Source organism: Anastrepha ludens, chromosome 5, assembly GCF_028408465.1.
Source record: "Anastrepha ludens isolate Willacy chromosome 5, idAnaLude1.1, whole genome shotgun sequence".
In the NCBI taxonomy this organism is placed as follows: domain Eukaryota; kingdom Metazoa; phylum Arthropoda; class Insecta; order Diptera; family Tephritidae; genus Anastrepha; species Anastrepha ludens.
Window position 1 is genome coordinate 113,587,491 of NC_071501.1, and position 22,504 is coordinate 113,609,994.

General features: G+C 38.7%; 1 protein-coding gene across 1 annotated transcript in view; it reads left to right on the forward strand.

Annotated features, from left to right (window-relative positions):
- LOC128865001 (muscle M-line assembly protein unc-89-like) overlaps nucleotides 1-22,504 on the forward strand; it is a 230,189-nt gene that overhangs the window by 107,959 nt on the left and 99,726 nt on the right. Inside the window, exons 4-5 of the mRNA XM_054104840.1 lie at nucleotides 18,537-20,747; nucleotides 21,397-21,822. Of these exons, the coding sequence (XP_053960815.1) occupies nucleotides 18,537-20,747; nucleotides 21,397-21,822 (2,637 nt within the window). The remainder of the gene's footprint in view (nucleotides 1-18,536; nucleotides 20,748-21,396; nucleotides 21,823-22,504) is intronic.

Below are 22,504 nucleotides of genomic sequence, written 5' to 3' on the forward strand. Positions count from 1 at the left end.
GCTAATTTCTAGTGAGAATTAACACTGCCTATTTTTGGCGCTTGTTTGTTGAAAATACAATATATTTTTGGTGCCTACTTTTTGGCGTTATATTTCCTTCGTGCCTATTGTTTGGGGCGTTTTTTAGTCCCAATTTTTTTTGGCGTTGTTTTGGTGCCTACTTTTTGGCGCTTATTTCCGTTTCCTGGCTAGTACTTGTGCGTACTATAAAGTTGGATAGCATCCGGCGTCGGATTTATTGGTATTGCCTTGCGGTTATTTGTGCCGTTGCTGCGGTCCTGGAATCGCTATGTTTATGTGCGTGATAAACGTTTGGAGTAGTGCGCGTTCTTGCCACGGTTTGTGTTCGGCGTTTACCTACACCGGGCGACCATTCTCCGTTTTTTGTCAATTTTGACTATTTGTATTTTCTGCAAATGAATTTATTTAGATATATATTCTTTCTCTCTCTCTTTCTCATTCTCTCTCGGGTCTCTCCCTCTTTCTTTATCTGCCTTGAAAGTTTCACTTCTGTTATGTGTACTACGCTACTCGCACCTTTTTATTTTAAATTTTTTTTTTTTGTTTTTAGTTTTCGTTTACTGTTTTTGTTTTATTTTCTTGTTGGTATTATGCAATTTGAAGAATTTATTTTTCACTTCAATTATTCAATTATCAATAAAGAAATTTTTTTAATTAAAAAACATTTTTTTATTAAAATTTTGTTTGTAATTTTTTAAAAATTTCGTTTTTTTTTATTTGTTTTTTTGATTTTTTTAGATTTAATATTTTTTTTTTATTGTAAGAATATACCCAGCAATTTTCCCTCTTCCCGCCCAATAAAGTTTGATTTGACAAACAGGCTGTGGTGACCGTCATACTATTCGCAGATAAGCTAGCAGAAATGAATTTAAAAACCCCAAAAGTGTGATTCCTGTGCTTGGAATACTGACCCGGCTGAAAGCAAAAAACAAGGGGCACTTGAAATTAAAAAAAGATGTAACATTTAATTGAATTTTATCACCAAAAGCAATGAAAAATCAATTACCTCATATTTAGGTGACATAAGCCCTACTAACGACTAATGCAATTAAATTTAATTTTTTTTGCCCAAATACACAAAATTTGCAATTCGAATTGAAGAAACAAAAATAAGCTTAGGCCAATAAAATTTGATCAACAGTAGGATTTGACAAAAGTATACATAACAGAATTTCATTCAATCTACTCGAAGGCATGCCTTCCCTATTATACGCACATACACACATAAATTCCCTTCAAAATACAGATTAAGTAATTCAGCAGAGGGCTATTTGCTATAACATAATTTAGCAGCTGCACCATTTCACACTCCATCAAAAGTAATGTATAACAGCAATTCTGCCGCTTATTACATTTACATTGTTGAATTATTTCACGTGCCATTCCAGCTGTCATTCAACGCACAATTCACTCTTTTATTCATTTATCCATTCAACTTTCACTGGAATCGCTGGGCATATAATATCACCATGTCATTTGATGGATAGCATAATATGCTATTTTATTACAATTTTTTTTTTTTGCACACTTGCTTAAGTTAAAGATTTCATTAGTGTTGTTTTTTTTTTTCAATTGCTACGGAACTGTTGTACGTATGTGTCTAATAGGTACGTGTATGTGTGTGTGATTTTTAATGAAATTCTCTTTCAGTGAAGTGATGCTTCGACACGTTTTCTCAACGAACTCGTTTTAGCAATAAAAGCATGAGTTTGCTAAAATTGTTGATTCGATTTTGGACTGTGTCGCAAAGTTTCACTAAAATAATGAAATATATTATATAATATAATTTTTTTTCTTGTAGTTTTTTTACTCTTAAACTTTTGTGTCTTTTCATGTAAGAAATTGCAAAGCATTTGTATAGAATTTCAGACAGGTATATTCGGCACGTTAAATTTTATGCTTTAATGGTTAAATTTTAGTAGCGAAAGTCTTGTTACACTCACAGCAGCTCTACCATACTAGCAGCACTGTTAGCAGCGTTAAAATGTACTTTACATAGGATGTTATCACTTAACAGCGAAATGTTCATGTCGAAATTCTGTTGCAGTAACATATTTTAGGGGGCACTATGGCTGCTAAGTAACTAAGCCGTTCGCGCGGTTTAAATACGGAAAAGAAAAATACCCAAAAACAATGCGTATTTTTGTTTTACATTTATTTTATAAATTATCCTAAAATATACGAGGAGTATTTGCAGCTTTGTTTGGGTACCCGAAGTACTGTTCCTCTACATAGTTTCAAACTTTTCTCAAGTTTCTGTTGTTGATTTGGCATGAATAGTCGTCCACGTCTAAGCAGAGGCCATGAGGTCGTACAGCAAACCTCCAATAAATATAAATCTAAATCTAAAACAGAGATGTTAATTAGACGGAGCAAAACTTGGTGTATAAGAAAGACGGCACAAAATTTCTCATCGCAGTGCGGAAATCACCTTCAGCGCCATCCTTCATGCATAAAATCGTACATTTTCATGGTGGAAAACAAAATTCTTCTTATCCTTTGCCAATCGTCTAAGGCCAGAAACTATTTTTGAGCTTTCAAGTCATTCACATTGATACTCTCCTCAAGCGCTCCTCATGTTTTTTTTGCGGATATATTTGCTCAATAGCGTTAAATCATATTTTTTTATCTACGAGTTGCTTTTGTATCTTATTGTCCTTACTTTTCATTGAACTCATCATCTTAAAGAAAAAAATCATATTGAATAAATTGAATACATAATTATTGAAATAATGAATGAAAAGTGGGAAGAAACTAATATAGATTTGAGAAAACATGAAATCTGTATTTCCATATGTAATTGGCATGCAAGCTGATTACGACCAAAACCGCATGACTGCAAAATAATTGCTAATTAGGAATCTACACTCGAGTACAGAACCAATCAGCTGCTATTAATGAACCGCATAAATTGCACACACAAAAAGCCACACATACAAACACACGCACACACAAATTGCTGCTAAAACCTACACTCGATGTTGAGTGGGACTTGAGCAAATTCGACAAAATTAGATGAAAGTGGTGGGAGAGAGAGAGAGAAAATGAAATTAAAAGAAAATGCATATATTGTAAAACAAACAAAAAATACAAAACCAAACCAACTAAATCCAAGAAAACTTCCACAACTTTGAAGCAAGGTCACAGCTTGTGAAGTTCAACGTATATAATTAGAAATGATTTCAAATTAGATTAAAATGCAGTAGGTGGGTTAAGGCGAAATGCGTAGGAAAATTATCAAATGTGAACTAAAAGTTGGGAGAGAAACGGCAGTGTATATTAAACGCAGATAGAGAAGAGGAAGTGGGGATTAGTGAGAAAGGCAAAGAGATGGTGGAGTGAAACTGGGTGTTCGACTGCCTCGATTTTAGAATGCGAATGATAATGAATCTGTAGCTAGAACTGGGAATGGGAATCGGCAAGAGAGGACTGATGCAAAGAATGCTTCAGTCTGGGGATACAATAATAATGGTTATCGAATGGTTATAGACAGAAATATAAACTGAAATGTGGCAGAAGCAGAGATAGGAACCGAAATAGAGAGATTAAAGGTAGAAGTGGAGAGATTAGAGATAAAGATAGAGATAGAAATATTAAATAGAGATAGAAATAAAGTTCAAGTTAGAGTTAAAATTAAAGTTAAAGTTAAAGTTAAAGTTAAAGTTAAAGCTAAAGCTAAAGTTAAAGTTAAAGTTAAAGTTAAAGTTACAGTTAAAGTTAAAGTTAAAGTTAAAGTTAAAGCTAAAGTTAAAGTTAAAGTTAAAATTACAGGTAAAAAGATAAAGATGAAGATGAAGAAGAAGATGAAGACGAAGATAAAGGTGAAGATGAAGATGAAGAAGAAGATGAAGATGAAGATGAAGATGAAGATGAAGATGAATATGAAGATGAAGATGAAGATGAGGATGAAGATGAAGATGAAGATGAAGATGAAGATGAAGATGAAGATGAAGATGAAGATGAAGATGAAGATGAAGATGAAGATGAAGATGAAGATGAAGATGAAGGTGAAGATGAAGATGAAGAAGAAGATGAAGACGAAGATAAAGGTGAAGATGAAGATGAAGATGAAGATGAAGGTGAAGATGAAGATGAAGATGAAAATGAAGATGAAGAAGAAGATGAAGATGAAGGTGAAGATGAAGATGAAGATGAAGATGAAGATGAAGATGAAGCTGAAGATGAAGATGAAGATGAAGATGAAGATGAAGATGAAGATGAAGATGAAGATGAAGATGAAGATGAAGATGAAGATGAAGATGAAGATGAAGATGAAGATGAAGATGAAGATGAAGATGAAGATGAAGATGAAGATGAAGATGAAGATGAAGATGAAGATGAAGATGAAGATGAAGATGAAGATGGAGACGAAGATGTGGATGAGGATGAGGATGAGGATGAGGGTGAAGATGAAGATGAAGATAAGAATAAAGATGAAGATGAGGATGAGGATGAGGATGGGGATGAGGGTGGGGGTGAGGATGAAGGTGAAGATAAAGATAAAGATGAAGATGACGATGAATATGAAAATTAAAACTAATTGAAAATGAAGATGATCATGTAGAGACAGGTATATAGACAGAAATAGAAATTGTGGCAAATATACATAGATACACAGATTGAGGTTTATGTTAATACTGATGAAGAACTGAATTGAAATTAATTACTTTGGTCGAGGTTCAGACTAATAACTCTGTTTATGGTGACGGCTAATGCTAGCCTTATGCCTAAGCTGAAGCGGATACTGAGACCCATCCTAAAATTGAAGTATATACTAAGACTCATATTCTGAACATGTGACTAAATTTGTAAAGTGCTGAAAATGGTATTGAGAGTGATAGCTACTGAGGCTGAAGTTAAAAAAAAATACAGCAGTCCCAAGTCTTAGATTGCTGAGAATGAAACACAAAATTGGACTTCGAAAGTGATGCAATTACTGAAGCCCAAACTGATATTATACCTGTGTATATAGAGTTTCAGGTGCACGACTGAGACTTTACTTGCAATTCAGCCTGGTGCTGATACCGAAGCGTATATGAATATTAGATGGGAATATGAAAGGAAATAGTAGGCCCTTTATTATTATATTTGGTTTCCTGATAACGCACACTCGCACTCACTCGCATACATACAAATATTAATCACATGCTGAGTAATCCAATTTATCTTGGTTTTTTTTTTCTTAATTCGTTTGCTACATATGACTGTGTGTGTGTGCGGTTGTTTCTAAGATAAATGAATTTCATGAAAGACTTAGACAGCCCTATTTTTTGCTACTTACCAACAACACCAACAGATACGCATACGCAGACATACAAACGTACGCGCAAGAATAACAAAACCAAGACCGAACTGATTGAGTTAATTGTAAAATTAAGCAACGCGAAGATTTCGCTGTAGTAAAACCTAAATGTATATTTAGATAGAAGAAGAGCCATAAAGCAGCAAACAGGATATTGGCGGCGAGGCGAAAGCGGGGGAAGAGAAAGTCGAGAATTTAGATTGATAGCGCTGTCTGCTGCCTGCGTTGATTGTGCAGCTGATGGCAGGCGAAAAGAAATTACTATCATCGGGTCAGCGGAGCGGACGAGCTTGAAGCACTGAGCTCATATGCGGCTAATGAATATGAGATTAAAAAGTTGTAACACAACCGCCAACACATATTTCACCATGCTGCAAATGCAAGCTCACTTCGCATTGTGTGTGTGTATGTATACCTGTGTTCACAATAATAGCAGCGCGAAATGCGAAGTTTTGACTATTTATTTATTTTAAATTTTTTTATAAAAATATAGTTGTTAGTCTTTTAAGAATTTAAACAATTAAAATATAAAATTGTAATAAAATTTAAAAAGATTTAAAAAACATTAAAAAAAATTTTTTTTTAGTTTTAAAATATTTGAAAAATAAAAAAAAAATGTTACAACTGTTCAACAAAAGTTCAAGCTTCTGGATATGCAATTTTAAAGCCCATTGAGCTTTGGTGTAGTATTGCGCAAGTTTGAATTGACTCAAAAATCGATTTGATTTTGGCGGCCTTGGTCATTTATTCCATATGAAAATGCATAATTCCGATAAAAGCAAAAAAACGAATGAATACAAGTTGTAAGCCACTTTAAGTTGGCGCAATATTATGAAAAACTGAATACCAAGAATTTTTTGAAAAATTTAAAGTTTCAAATTTTTATGAAAATTTGTTGAATTATTTATTATACAAAAATGCATATTCAGATTTTTTTTTTAAATTCTGAAAAAAATGTGAAATTAAAAATTTGTTAAATTTTTTAAATTATTTTCTATACAAAACTGCATATCCAGAACTTATCTAAAAATTCTGAAAAAAGTTTGAAATTTTTATGAAAATCTGTTGTTTTTTTTTAAATTATTTGTTATACAAAACTGCATATCCAGAACTTTTCTAAAAATTCTGGAAAAAAAATTTCCAGTCAAAAATTTGTTGAATTTTTTCAAATTATTTATTATACAAAACTGCATATCGAGAACTTTTCTAAAAATTATGAAAAAAAAAATTGAAATTAAAAATTTTGTTGAATTTTTTTAAATTATTTATTATGCAAAACTGGATACCCTAAGTTTTCTAAAAATTCAGCATAAAATGTTTGAAACTTTTATGAAAATTTGCTGAATTTTTTTAAATTATTTATTATGCAAAACTGCATACCCACAATTTTTTTAAAAATTCTGAAAAGAAGTTTGAAATTTTCATGAAAATTTGTTGAATTTTTTAAAATTAGTTGTAATACAAAACTGCATATCCAGAACTTTTCCAAAAATTCTGAAAAAAAGTTTGACATTTTTTTTAATTATTTACAAAGCTTGAAGCTTTGAGTCATATGGATTTTGTTGTAATATTGGACTATGAATAAGTTCGTGCGGTTTTTTTCGAAATTTGAAACTTTATTGACGTAAAATGGTTACAAATTTAATATTCAAAATATTGTCCATCGCTTACTACTACTTTTCCCCATCTTTCTGGCAATTCACGGATTCCCTTTGTGAAAAATTCGGTCGGTTTTGCCGCAATCCACGAATCGATCCATTTTTTGACTTCATCGTAATTACGGAAGTGCTGGTCAGCCAGGCCATGTTGCATCGATCGGAAGAGATAGTAATCGGATGGCGCAAGGTCTGGACTATACGGCGGGTGGGGTAGGACATCCCATTTGAGCGTTTCTAAGTATGTTTTGACCACTTGTGCAACATGTGGCCGAGCATTGTCATGTTGCAAAATAACTTTGTCGTGTCTATCGGCGTATTGCGGCCGTTTTTCTCGCAGTGCTCGGCTCAAACGCATCAATTGTCGTCGGTAGACATCCCCCGTAATCGTTTCATTCGGTTTCAGTAGCTCATAATACACAACACCCAGCTGGTCCCACCAGATACACAGCATAACCTTCAGGCCATGAATATTCTGCGCCGACGTCGATGTTGAAGCATGGCCAGTGTATCCATACGTTGCCCGACGTTTTGGATTGTCGTAATGGACCCACTTTTCATCGCCAGTCACAATTCGATGCAAAAAAACCTTTCTTTTGTGCCGTTGAAGCAGTTGTTCGCATGCCATAAAACGGCGTTCAACGTCTCTTGGCTTCAATTCATACGGCACCCAATGGCCTACCTTTCGGATCATTCCCATGGCTTTTAAACGTTTGGAAATGGTTGATTGATCAACTCCCAAAGTTTTTGCAACCTCTTCTTGCGTTTGAGCCGGATCTTGATCGAGCAATTCCTCCAATTCGGTATCCATGAACTTTGGCGGCGCACCCTCGCGTTCTTCGTCTTCCAAGCCAAAATCACCACTTTTAAAGCGTGCAAACCACTTCTGGCACGTTCGCTCAGATAGAGCATGCTCACCATAAACTTCCACCAAGATACGATGACTTTCGGCTGCTTTTTTCTTCATATTAAAATAATGAAGAAGAATTCCCCGCAAAAACACATTATTTGGCACGAAATTCGACATTTTCAAGTGTGGTAAAAATATTGTTGTTTACGCTTCAAATAAAAAACTTATACTGACGTTTGTGCCTTACGACAGTAGCTCTCCAATGAATGTTTGGAAATGTGGATCGATGGAATAATAATCAAGTTATGCCATCTGTTGTAAAACCGCACGAACTTATTCATAGTCCTATTATATGACCTATATTTTTATAAAAAATTAAATTAATAGGTCTATTTATAAGTTCGTGCGGTTTTACAACAGATGGCGTAACTTGATTATTATTCCATCGATCCACATTTCCAAACATTCATTGGAGAGCTACTGTCGTAAGGCACAAACGTCAGTATAAGTTTTTTATTTGAAGCGTAAACAACAATATTTTTACCACTCTTGAAAATGTCGAATTTCGTGCCAAATAATGTGTTTTTGCGGGGAATTCTTCTTCATTATTTTAATATGAAGAAAAAAGCAGCCGAAAGTCATCGTATCTTGGTGGAAGTTTATGGTGAGCATGCTCTATCTGAGCGAACGTGCCAGAAGTGGTTTGCACGCTTTAAAAGTGGTGATTTTGGCTTGGAAGACGAAGAACGCGAGGGTGCGCCGCCAAAGTTCATGGATACCGAATTGGAGGAATTGCTCGATCAAGATCCGGCTCAAACGCAAGAAGAGGTTGCAAAAACTTTGGGAGTTGATCAATCAACCATTTCCAAACGTTTAAAAGCCATGGGAATGATCCGAAAGGTAGGCCATTGGGTGCCGTATGAATTGAAGCCAAGAGACGTTGAACGCCGTTTTATGGCATGCGAACAACTGCTTCAACGGCACAAAAGAAAGGGTTTTTTGCATCGAATTGTGACTGGCGATGAAAAGTGGGTCCATTACGACAATCCAAAACGTCGGGCAACGTATGGATACCCTGGCCATGCTTCAACATCGACGTCGGCGCAGAATATTCATGGCCTGAAGGTTATGCTGTGTATCTGGTGGGACCAGCTGGGTGTTGTGTATTATGAGCTACTGAAACCGAATGAAACGATTACGGGGGATGTCTACCGACGACAATTGATGCGTTTGAGCCGAGCACTGCGAGAAAAACGGCCGCAATACGCCGATAGACACGACAAAGTTATTTTGCAACATGACAATGCTCGGCCACATGTTGCACAAGTGGTCAAAACATACTTAGAAACGCTCAAATGGGATGTCCTACCCCACCCGCCGTATAGTCCAGACCTTGCGCCATCCGATTACTATCTCTTCCGATCGATGCAACATGGCCTGGCTGACCAGCACTTCCGTAATTACGATGAAGTCAAAAAATGGATCGATTCGTGGATTGCGGCAAAACCGACCGAATTTTTCACAAAGGGAATCCGTGAATTGCCAGAAAGATGGGAAAAAGTAGTAGTAAGCGATGGACAATATTTTGAATATTAAATTTGTAACCATTTTACGTCAATAAAGTTTCAAATTTCGAAAAAAAACCGCACGAACTTATTCATAGTCCTATTATAAAAAACTAAATACTGGTCAGAGCCCTGCAAAATGTCGCGCTGCTATTGTTTTGAGCATAGGTGTATGTGAGTATGTATGTATTTCGTTTGCCAACAACTTCACTGAACTTAGCCGCACACTTCAGTGCCTTTGCGCAAACTTGATGTGGCAGCATTTGTGCTGAAACAGGAAAAATTAATTGTAGCTCGCTTACTTCAGTGTGCGTACGAGCACATCCGTGAGTGCGTGCGTGTATGTGTGTGTGTAGTCCATCGCACATGTGGCATATGTTCGAGGCGCAATCAAATTCAACGCTTTTGGCCACCGTTAACGGCGAATGATGGCAAAAATGGTTGAGTTGGAGTTTTAGAAGGCGGTTAGTAAAGCGGCAGCCGGCTAACCCATTTCAAAGTCGCTATTTTCACGCTATCTGTGCTCTTGCATATAAAGATCTTCTCAACTGATAATTAATAATGGTCTTAAATGAGTGTATTTGCACTAAGCCGCTGCAAATACTAAGATGTGAGTACTAAACTCTAACCTCTTCTGCATTTCGTTGACCTCAGCTCATGAATGAACGTCTTTAAGAGGCGTAAGATGTGCGGCATGTTGCGTCAGTTGGAAGTCACTTCACTGCTGCCGTCGCTCGGTATAGGTTTAACATCATTTCACCATTCATCTAAGCTAACTATAATTGTTTAATCATTCAAGCATAAGCATTTGTGCGTCCTTTTTGTATTAGAGGACTTCTACTCTTCTGCAGCGCTGTGTTCATCCAAATACATACATGCATATGTCGATGTGCGGCTTATGCTCGGATTGAAGATTCTTTGTAACTTGCCTACCCTCGCGCAGGAAGCGGAGTTTGCATTGTAAGTAGTGCGCGGTATCTCTACATCCGTCTGTGCACTCACATTCATACACCCGCGCTTCGACTTTCACTGAAGTGCCTGCCTTGATGCTAATGTTATTGACCCGTAGGAGGAACCTTAGTTTGTTCTAGCGCTGCTTAAGAGTCGTAATGTGCTTTTCTAGCTCTGTTCTTATTATTCTTTTGCTAGTCTTGGCAACCCCTACTGCTGCTAACACTCATACATACGAGCTTCGCTGCATTGCTTGGTTTCCTCATATTCGTTTCTGTGATTCGCTTTCCTCCATTCTCTTCCTTTGTTGCCTTTGTTGGTGTGGAGTTGTTGGGCTGTGTTGCTTGCCATCCCTTCAAGTACTTTGTGGCGGGTTTGACTTGGCAAGGCATATCGTGTTTGCATATGTTTGCACGTGTGGTTATGAGGCGTTACTGTTGGTGCTACTCATTGTTTTTCCATAACTGATGTAACCGCACTTTCTGATTTAAAATTGTTTTGCAGTGGTTTTAGCTTTGCGCTGGATGCTGTGTGCATGCTGAAAATCTTCACGTATTGCTATGGGTGGAAGGGGCTTTAGAAAGAATAGCTCTTGCCTACTTTGAACTAATCAAGCAATTGAAAAGTAAAGCCTTTCACCAATAAATAAAACTGACTCTCTAGAAATCCCCTCTCGCGATTTTTTATACTACATCTCGATGTCTACAAACACGATTTATAGAATATAGAGGAGTGTCCAACATCAGACGGCTAATCGGCTCTCAGCGGTTGCGAAGGAATCAGCTGATTTGCTTAGGTAACCGGCGTTATGAGAGCTGTTTGTTTACGCAAAAACTGTCTTAGCCGTCTGAGCAACGACTGTTTGGGCGAGTGTGAATACGAGTAAAATGAATATGCAGAATTCTGTTGTCGAGTCCTCGATGATGTGGCAGCCAAAGAGAAAGAGATGTGAACTTTCAAGCTTAGCTGGTGGATATTCCTCACTTGAAAGTGGCCTTTAAATCTTTTTGTTTCTTCAACTAACAGATCAGATTTTTTTTCGGATTTACCAGTCGAGTCAATAGAATATTTTTCTTCAACTGTCTGAAATATTATTATTTTTTTTTCATTTAGCTCTTAAAGTGAGCTTTACTAGTCGGCTCGATAAATTATTGTTCACTTTAAAGTGGCCTTTAAATATTTTCGTTTGTTCCACATTCTGATCCAAAATTTTAAAATTTAATGAATAAAGCCTAGCCGGTGAATTATTGGTCACTTTAAAGTGGGTTTGAAATCATTTCGTTTGCTCAACTGCCTGATAAGAATTTTTTTTTTTTATTTAGCTAATAAAGTGAGCAATAGTAAGCTAACCGATAGATTATAGCTCACTTTAAAGTGGCTTTTAAATCTTGTTGTGTACTCAACTGCCTGCTATTTTTTGTATTTCTAATTTAACTAATAAAATAAGCTTTACTAGTCGAGCCAATAGACTATAGCTCACTTTAAAGTGATCTTTAAATCGTTTAGTTTGCTCAACTGTCAGATACGGATCTTATTTTTTTTCATTTAATCAATAAAGCGAGCCTTACTTGCCTAGCCGATAGACTATTGTTCAAAGTGGCCTTTAAATCTATTTGTTTGCTCAAATGTTTGCTAGGATTTTTTTTCTCATTTAACCAAGAAAGTGAGCTTTACTAGCCGAGTCGGTATACTTGGTGCTCACTTTAAAGTGGCCTTTAAATAGGTTCGTTTCTTGAACTATCTGATAAGATTTTTTTTAGTTTAGTTTAATCGCTTTGAAGTGGCTTTTACCATTTCCCTTTTGCCAACGCGTCGCAAAAAAAGTATATATTTTTTGGCTATTTCATCTAACAAATAAAGTGAGCCTTACTAGCTAATCGGACGATAGACTATACCTAACTTTAAAGTGAAATTTCATTTTTTTCATTTTTACAATATTTTTTATGGCTGTTAATGCTGAATATTTATGTTGTTTTAATTAACTTTACATCACTTTGAAGCTAACTGTAAATTTGTAAATGTGCGTCAACTAGCTTTTCAGTACAAGTGTAATATAGGGAGCTTAGCAGAACTTTTCGAAAATACAAATTTATTTGTCGACATTAAAAAATGAACTGTAGTATTAAAGTTCGGTTGAGAAAAAAATTAAGAGTTAAAAATATTTTACAAATTTTGGAAAGTTTAACTAATCACATAAATTATTACATTTTTCTACAAACTTCATTGGGGCGCCATTTCTTAATAAACAATTGCAATTCGGTCATAATAGTTAATAAGAGTTAATAATAATTAATAAAAAAAATTTTTTTTTTTTTAATCTATCCTCATTTGCCAAAACAAGACCATTTAAGTGGCTGTTAGCGGTTTATTTTTTACAAGAACTTCCTTACGACCACTAAAGCTATTAAACAAAAAGCCATTGAAGCCATTAAAGCTACTAAAACCGAAAAAAAATTTAACAACCTCGTAACTTACCGCTCAAACTGGTTGCAAACTGTTGTGAATGCATTTGAACTGCAGCTGCTGCCATTGCACCTGCGGAACATCCTGTGCATAGCAATTAATTTGAGAAAAACTTTCTTTTTACAATTACATGCAAAAGCTACTGGCCCTAGTTGACGCGCAGTAATCAGTTGTGAGGTGCACACACACACACTCAAAAACGCTAAGAGCGAAACAAGCACTAGCGCGACTACTTTTTCTTGGTTGCATTATCGCCCACGGGACTAACGCCGGTAAACGCGACAATCATGCATTTTTTTTTTCTCTACTTTAGCAGCAACTTAAACGAGCTTTCTTTTCTTGCCAATCCACTTAGTTGGTTTGCGCCTCAGTCTCAAGTTGTTGCAAATCGTTCACTTGGCTCCTACTTTCATGCTTTGTTTCTAACGCTCGTGAGTTTTTATGTTCTTTGCCGTGCTTCACTTCTAAATTGCCGCTAGTTTATTTGTAGTTATTCAAGTGCTCGTACAGAGTCCGTCAAGTTCGAGTTTCTGTTTTTTTTATTCATAGCAGACAAATATTTTGAATGGGAACTCATTAGGGGGTAGGGGGTATGCACGTTAGTCCCCCTTTGTGAAATTTTTAATGTCATTTAGGCATAATTGGGAGCCTAACTCGGCAATTTCACGTCGAATGTTATCTTTCTTTCAAAGCTTAAATAGTTTCTGGTTTATTCACATTCAATTACATCTTTGAGGTGGCCACTTAAGGACTACTACAAAGGCGTTAAATCGAGTCGCATATGCGTGAGAAGAACAGGCGAAAAATATTTTCGGATCTGCACCATCCACAACTGGCGGGAGTTCTAGGAAACCTTTACTTGAAGTCATGAGACCAAACACCCATCTCGGATCTCCACCAGCAACAACTGACTCGATTGAAGCAGAGGATCAAACCGCAAAGCTCAGAATTGGCGAATAGGAAAGTTGCTGTGTTCCACCAAGCAACGCCAGGTCCGTCCCCACTTTAATGATGTGTCAGAAGCACAGAGAGCTTTGAAGGGAGATTCTATCGCATCCGCTGTATAGTTCAAACTTGACGCTAATCGATTATCACATTTCTAAGTACCTGCAATATTCTCTTGATGGTACTAAACTGACCTATTATACCCCGTGGTATTTTCTCCATACGAACACGAATCTTCTTTTGTTTTATAAGTAGAAAATTAGCAACAACGTCAGGAAAACATTATGAAAAATCACAGCAACTTTTAAGGCACTTGCGGCCGCCGTAGCCGAGTGGGTTGGTGAACGACTAGCATTCGGGAGTGCGAAGGTTCGAATCTAGGTGTATGAGCATTAAATAATAAAAAACGTTTTTTTTTCTAATAGCGATCGCACCTCGGCAAGCAATGAAAGACCTCCAAATATATTTCTTCATAACAACCATTTGACGTTCGACTTCAAACTGTAGGCCCCTTCATTTGTGGAGCAACATCAAGACGCGCGCCACAAGTAAAAGGAGGAGCTCGGCCAAACACTTAACTGAAGTGTACCCTATTTATTTATTTAAAAAACTGCTTATTCGACATTTTTCTGAAAATTCTGATATATTTTTTTTTTGGAATTTCGATGAAAATTTGTTTTGTTTTTATTTACAAAAAGTTTGAAACTTGAATTAATATCTTTTTATAAGAGGATGAAATGAAAAATCGTACTCCTTCTAGTAAAGGAGAGATTTCCTACTTAACACTTCACAAAACAAAAATATTGAAATTAAAAAAGTAATTAAATAAGCACACTTATGAAAATCTGAGGCTTTTCCAATTCTGCAACGGAGTTTATATTAAATTCATTGTTGAAATAAAGTGAAAAAAAAAACGCTTAGAACTTTTTAGCAGGCGCAATACGTCCCATGAGTGTTCTGCATTTGCTAGCGAATTTTAGGTTCCGTTGTGATGAGAACGAGCAAAATTCGTTCTCTCAAAGTGGAGGATATTTTCGGATTTACCAAAGAATCTGGAAAATTCTTACAGGTCTAACTACCTCTATTTCTTCCCTTTATTCTTCCTTTCCTTCCGTCACTTCTTTCCTTTCCTCCTTCACTATCTATCCACGCATTTTCCAGAGCTTAAAATACAATGGGTTTTTTAGCCTGAGTGTTTTATGTGTTACCAAATCTCCTGGTGCTCCTTGGCTCGACTTTTTCAAATTTCAATTTCAAGCCGATAAGGCTCTGAACGGCGTACAAATTAAAAATTTGAATACTTTCGACTTTTTTCTTGATATTTTCTTTATTATTGGTGTTCCTTAATACTAATACCGAGTCAGCTAATTCTAGTGTGAACGATTATAATGAACGAAGATATCCAAAAAATTGCAAATTTTCACAGTTTCGCTATTTTGATTTTGAATACATTTTTTTTTTCGTTCATAACAGTTCGTTTATACAGTTCACGAGCAAAATCGTTCTTATTCTAGTAAATTATAGACTTCGTACTTAACATCTGCCAAAGGAGACGCCATCTAAGTGTGACAGCTGACAAAAGAAAATACTAAAATGTCTAAAATAACATTAAATTTTAATATCACCCAAGCAAATAAAATATTTAATATTATAAAAATTAAATTAATCTGACAAATTTAAGTAATATCGAACTTGAAATACCCTGTAGTTGTACTTTTGTTTTATTTTTAATTCATATTACTATTTCACTACTTACTTTGCTTGCTGGCTTTCAAGCCTTCGCGACTTTATTAGTGTCATTAAGAAATGTGCGCCATTCTCCTACTACTACACAGTCGTTTACGCTACGTATGCACAGCTGAGCACCGGCCGCAATGCAACAGTTCCATTCATTTCTCCTTTCTCGAACTCCAAAAGTAGACTACCGTTTGAACTAAATATGCAGTAGCGAGGCTTGAATGCCACCTTCCACCTCAGTATGCGGTACTCCGACTGCCGCGGTGTTCTCATTTCTCTGCTTGCTTGTTGAGTACTTACTGCACTGCTGCGCCGTGGTGGGTAGCAAAGCCAATGTATGTAGAAGTAGGCAGCATCTTGTTGACAATTGCTTTCGGGCAGTCAGCATGCGATTGAGGCTTTTTAATTACTACGTTGTAGCAGCGGCAAATAGGCTCCGCTATTGGTGTGGTTATTGAGTGTTCAGAGCGCGAATAGGCGGTAATGTTTCATATGCCATATATGTACATGTATGGGTATGTAGGTATGTAGATATATACTCATATGCGCGTACTTGCCTTTTGTGGCTCTTTTTCTTGCTCAGCTTTTTGTGAGCGCGTTTGTACAGTTGCCGCGAGCACAACTGTTTGTATGGAAGTAGTAGTTTGCTGGGTATGTAGAGTGTACAGAAATATGCTTTTCTCACACAGGATATGGAGTAATAACTGCTTTAGCGTAGTAGGCGGCCGCTATGTAGCAACCACATCAGCTGCAATTGAAGTGCTGTGGATGAAAAGAGATTTAAGCTGCTACAAAATATTACTCAAGGATGAAACCTAGCTATAACAGTTATCTACATATATCTATCCGTGATGTGTGTTTGTCGGAGCTTCTCCTCCAATTGGTGTTCATTTTGTCCAGCAAATGATGAGCCTGACAGTTTTATGCTGACTTCGAATGCCAAAACTTTTCATATAAAATATTCACTCAAAGGTTTGTAATGTCCTGCCGAGGGGACGACCTCTAGTAAAACAAATACAAAAAAAAAAAACAGTTTCTATACAGTTTTATGCCGATTTCGAATGTCAAAAAATTTGTATGTGAAACTTCCCATGCCAGAAATTCACTCTGAGGTTTGTAAGTCCTGCCGAGGAGACGACCTCTAGTAAAAATAAAAACAGTTTCCATAGTTTGGCATTTCATATCCGCAATGGGCTTTGAAATCCAGACGCACCGAAGCGTAATGGCGTATAAACCGAACACAGCTGCGAGTACCTCTCTGCACCTACTATGGGTAGTACTGCAAAAAAGGTCGGCAAGTCCAGAAAATTAAACGTAGAAATAAAACCAGCTTAAAAATAATTATAGTTGCTCACATCTCACTTCAATAGAAGCGCACACATTTCATGGCTGAAAATGGTTGAACTTTACCACTATCAGTTACAGAAGCCTGCTTCACATGAAGCGCCTATACATGCACGAGCCAACTTCTCTTTGGTTGTTCTGTTCATCACTTGCATGATAAGAGCGTCTCTAGCGTTTCAAGGTTTTGCGTAAATCTTTGTTTAAACTAAGCCCCACAGTTAATAATCACGAGGATTGCAGTTCTACCTTGAAGGTGGCCGCAAATTTAAGGACCGTTCGTACCGAAATTTGCTGCAAACCCGAACTTGGTCTTTTATGCATTGCGAGTACTTAAGGTGTCCTATTAAAACGCGTTTTGACTCCCTGCGGTCACGAGGTATTTACAGGGTTTAATAACTGGTTCCAGAGTGCGAACGTTGGTTGTATTCTGGTTGCTCTGCTCGAAGCAAGAAGCAGGACATCATCTTTGCGGCTCAGCGCGCCTAACACCATTACCGAAGTGGAAACTTTGGTGCTCTTTACTAGGGAACTTCAGAGGCGTCTTAATAGGAGACGTAAAAATTATGGCAATAGTGCGAGCTTCTGTAGATAAAAATAAATAAGCTCCTGAGCTGCTCCTCCTATTTGTTATGTGCGTTTCGATGTTGTTCCACAAAAGGAGGAACCTACAGTTTTAAGTCAACTTCGAACGGCAAATATATTTGTGTTTTATATTTTTTGTGAAGAGTTTTTTTAGGGCTGAAATACATTCGGAAGTTTGCCAATTGTGTCTGTCGAGCGGCGACTGCTATTAGAAAAACTTTTTTTATAATGTAGGTGTTTCATGTATGTAGATTCAACACTACGCTCGTCCGAATGGTAGTTACGCATCTACTTCATTCGGCTACTGTGGTCTTCATCATTCGGCTACTGTGGTCCTGTAAATCACTTAAATAGCTCCTTAGGGCTTTCTCAGACACGAAGCGGTCCTAGTATGCAAGCTCATCTGCCCTGCTCTCGACTCATCTGTTCACTTGCCTTCCGAAAGCACTCAGTTACAGTCAATCAGAAAAACAGTCTTAAAATATGTTGCTTTACCTGCAGTTTTCGGCCATTTAAAAACTCCATCTCCAGCCATTTTAAAACTTGTTCGGACTCAACTCGTCGATCCTGTATATCTGCTTGTTCTCCTGCATTCATTAGTTTACTGTCAACCTATAGTCTCCCTCCAGCTCCCGCCAGCTATCCTCTAACCACCAGCAGTCAAGTGCCTTTGTTTTCTTTTCATTTTTCTTATCAACACTAATCCGTTCGTGCTTTCTTTAATGTCCAATTAACGCCAACTGCTTAGCAATTCTTACGCTTTACTTCTGTTTATTAGCAGAGATTTCACTTTTTTTCTTCGTATTAATTAAGTTTTCTCGCAGTCATTTCGTGCTTAATCAGTGCTGTTCATTGCCGCTGCGTGTCCTTTCATAAATTTCTCGCCTAATCATCAATGATGCATATCCACGTCCGCCGGTAATCCATATCCATGCTTGCTGTTGCAAATAAAAATCCAACTATCTCTGTAATTTGTCTCTTGCCAACTCGTCATCACGACTGCCTACGCGTTTCTTTCCTTCAACTTTCTAAATTTAATTACAATACAACAGTTTGATTAGTATCAACACGAAATGTATTCACATTTATTAATATTTTCTTATTTCATTTTCTTATTGCAGATTTTCCCCGCGTTGATGTTGGTCCGGAAAATCCGCTTCGTGTGGAACGTGATCGTACTGCGAAATTGGAGTGTAATGTCGATGCGAAACCGAAAGTGCCTAATGTACGTTGGACACGCGATGGTCGCTTCATTAGTTCCTCCCTCGTGCATACCATACACCGCGTAAGCACGCAGGATGCTGGCAAATATACTTGCTCAGCAGATAATGGACTCGGCAAATCAGGCGAAAGTGTACTCATACTGGACATCTTATATCCGCCGACGGTTGTTATTGAGTCGAAGACGCGTGAGGCAGAGGAAGGCGAGACGGTTAATATCCGTTGCAATGTGACCGCAAATCCGGCGCCAATTACCATCGAATGGCTGAAGGAAGGCTCACCCGAATTCCGCTACTCCGGCGAAGTGCTTACGCTGTCGTCCGTGCGTGCCGAGCATGCAGGCAATTATATATGTCGTGCTGTGAATATAATGGAATCATATGGACAAGAACGTAGCGAACGTGTTGGTAATTCGACGGTGGCTTTGTTGGTGCGTCATCGTCCCGGCCAGGCATTCATAACGCCGAACAAACCGATTGTGCATGTTGGTAATGGTGTAACACTTACTTGCTCGGCTAATCCGCCCGGTTGGCCCGTACCTCAGTATCGTTGGTTCCGTGACATGGATGGTGAGTTTTCCGGCACACAGAAGATTCTAGCGCAGGGACCACAGTATTCAATACCGAAGGCACATCTCGGCAATGAGGGCAAATACCATTGTCATGCCGCTAATGAATTGGGCATTGGCAAGTCGGCCACCATTGTGCTTGAAATCCATCAGCCACCTCAATTCCTCGCCAAACTACAGCAGCACATGACGAGACGTGTTGCCGACACAGATTATGCGGTCACTTGCAGCGCCAAAGGCAAACCAGCGCCCAGCATACGTTGGCTCAAGGACGGCGCTGAAATCTTGCCTGAACTCAATTTGTACGAGGTGAAAACGAATCCAGATCAGGGCCCCAATGGCATGGTGACCGTGCAAAGCATGCTGAAGTTTCGCGGCAAAGCGCGCCCGAATGGCAATCAGCTAGTGCCGGGTGATCGCGGCTTGTACACGTGCCTTTACGAGAACGAAGTGAACTCGGCCAACTCGAGCATGCAGTTGCGCATCGAACACGAGCCCATCGTGTTGCATCAATACAACAAGGTGGCCTTCGATATACGCGAGACTGCTGAGGTAGTGTGCAAAGTGCAGGCCTACCCCAAGCCCGAATTCCAATGGCAATTTGGCAATAATCCCTCACCGCTCACTATGTCCTCTGATGGGCACTATGAAATCAGCACCACCACGGACAACAATGACATCTACACGTCGGTGCTGCGCATCAACTCGCTTACACACGCCGACTATGGCGAGTACACTTGCCGTGTGGTAAACTCATTGGACACAATACGTGCGCCAATACGTCTGCAACAGAAAGGACCGCCTGAGAAACCGACAAATACACGCGCCGTAGATGTAGGCTCCAATTACGTAACGCTCAGCTGGGATCCTGGCTTTGATGGTGGTCTGAGCAATACGAAATTTTTCGTCAGCTATCGACGTGTGCCCATGCCACGCGAAGAGCAACTCATACCCGATTGTGCCACCATTGCCACAAGCAACACCGAATGGTTGGAATTCGATTGCCAACGCGATAATCCATGCAAGGTTACTTCGCTGGACCAACATCAGAGCTATGCTTTCAAGGTGAATGCACTCAACACGAAAGCCAGTTCGCCTTACTCCAACGAGATAATGACCACAACAAAAGTGAGTAAAATCCCACCGCCACTACATGTCACCTACGATCCGAATACGCACACTTTGGGCATTAATGTAGGCGCTACCTGTCTATCGTTAGTCGCCATAGTCGAATCAATGGTCAACATGGACACACCGATGGCGCAATGGGAAGTTGTCGACACTGTGAATTTGCAGCTCTCCGGCAATGGGCCGACATTTAAGGAGACTGTGATTGATCGCCACATACCGGCATATCGTAGCGGCGGTGGACGTTCGCTGGGCCACAATCACATTAGCGGTCATGGCGAAGGTGATGGCGATGATGATGATGATGTCGACATGAATACACTGGCATTGGAGGACGATAATAGGCCGACAGTGCGTGTGAAACTATGCCTACGGTCGAATCAGGAACATTGCGGCAAGCATACAAATGCGGAGAGTAAGTATATGTTGGGACGAGGGAGGCATAATTAAGCGGATGTGTGTATAGGCGGGAGTGTGTGTGTGTGTGTGTGATTGTGTCCGTTGTTGAATGCCCGGATTTGTTGTCTAGCTGCATTTTATGCAAGTATTCGGTGGAAGTTTTTCACAAACTCGACAAACTCTTCAATTGCGCTCAGCATAGACGGACATATGTCATTTGTTAATTCTTAAGTTTTTCTCCGACACTTCGGAATTTCGATTAAAAATTGTACATAATCGGACATTTTTCCATTTCGCTGTCCGCCTGTGCGTCTGTTCATTTGTCCAGCCAAGCATAACACACATTGAGTGGCATGTCCTTGCGGGCGCCCAACGCAGGCTACATCTGCCAGAGAAGGAGGAATACTCCACGTGTCCTCACACTACTTTTCTTTCGACAGCATTCCGCTTGCTGCCACACATCAACGCGTCGATTTAATCACACACGCACACATTGGCCGCCACTCAAATGCTGCCTTCAACTCGCTGACACACTTTGCTTGTGCTATGTGTTTTTTTCTTTCTTATTTATTTCATTTTCTGATACTACTTACACTTTTGTAGTTGTACTCTCACTTCACCTGATCTATTTGATATAATGTTTTTGTCTGTTTTTTGTTTTGCAGTTGGCCGCACGTACATTGCTGAGGCATCCGCCTTGGCTACACCCACCCTGATCGCCATAATCGTCTCGTGTATTGTATTCGCATTATTTGTCGGTTTATTGTTGATGTTCTGTCGTTGCAAACGCAATCAATCGAAAAAGAGTGCTGCTGCCAAGGATTACGAAATGGACTCGGTGCGACCGTCGATTGTTGCCGCCCAACAGAGCCAACCGCCACCGCCGTACTATCCGGCAAGTGGACTCGATAACAAAGCACTTGAACATTCGATGGATCTCGCCTTGGGCATGGAGGACCAGAAGAGTGCACTTTACGCAACACAAAATGGCTACAGCTATCATCCGGGTAGTGGTGTGGGTGTTGGCGTTGGTGGCGGGGGAGGTGTTGGCATGCAAGGCCTAACAGGACACACGATGCCGGGAAATGAATGTAAGTTGTAGTTGAATTTGTACTTTTTTTGTATTCTTGTTTTACTTTTCTTTTTTCATCGTATGTTTTGTGTGCAAGTAGGTATTATGTTGTTGTTGCTGTTGCTGTTGCTGTTGTTCGTTATATACTACTCGCACTTGCTGCTATTGTTCGCGTCGCCACAAAGGCTGGCTAACTATTGCATTGCCGTTGTTTCAAGGGCCGTATCAGTGGCAGCAGCATCAGCATCAGCACTGGTTGGAATTGGGGCTATGTTTGGTGGCAATAACAGTTTGAGTAGTTGTAAACGAGCAATGCGGTTTTTGGTATTGGTCAAGATTAAATGACAGAGTTGCCAGAGTTTTATAAAAAATCTGTGTCGTCAAGTGATTACCTTTCACTCACATTCTTACTAATCTTCTTTTTGTAGCAGCAACACTAAGCCGTACCCAAACCAGTGAGTCCAGCAAATCTGGTAGTTGAAGTAATTTAATAAAATCGGCAACATGCAGTTCCCACAGAGTCGGGTCAAAGGGGGAAAAGTGGTTTTGGATTAGTTTTTTAAGCGGACAAAAGTTGACTAGACTCAAGACTGTTTCGTGGCAGTAAGAATCATTTTAAAATCGAGACTTTGGAGTTCCACCTGTTTTTATACAATCGGTTGAGCTAGTTAACCCTTCAGTGGACGCCTTTTTTAAAACCT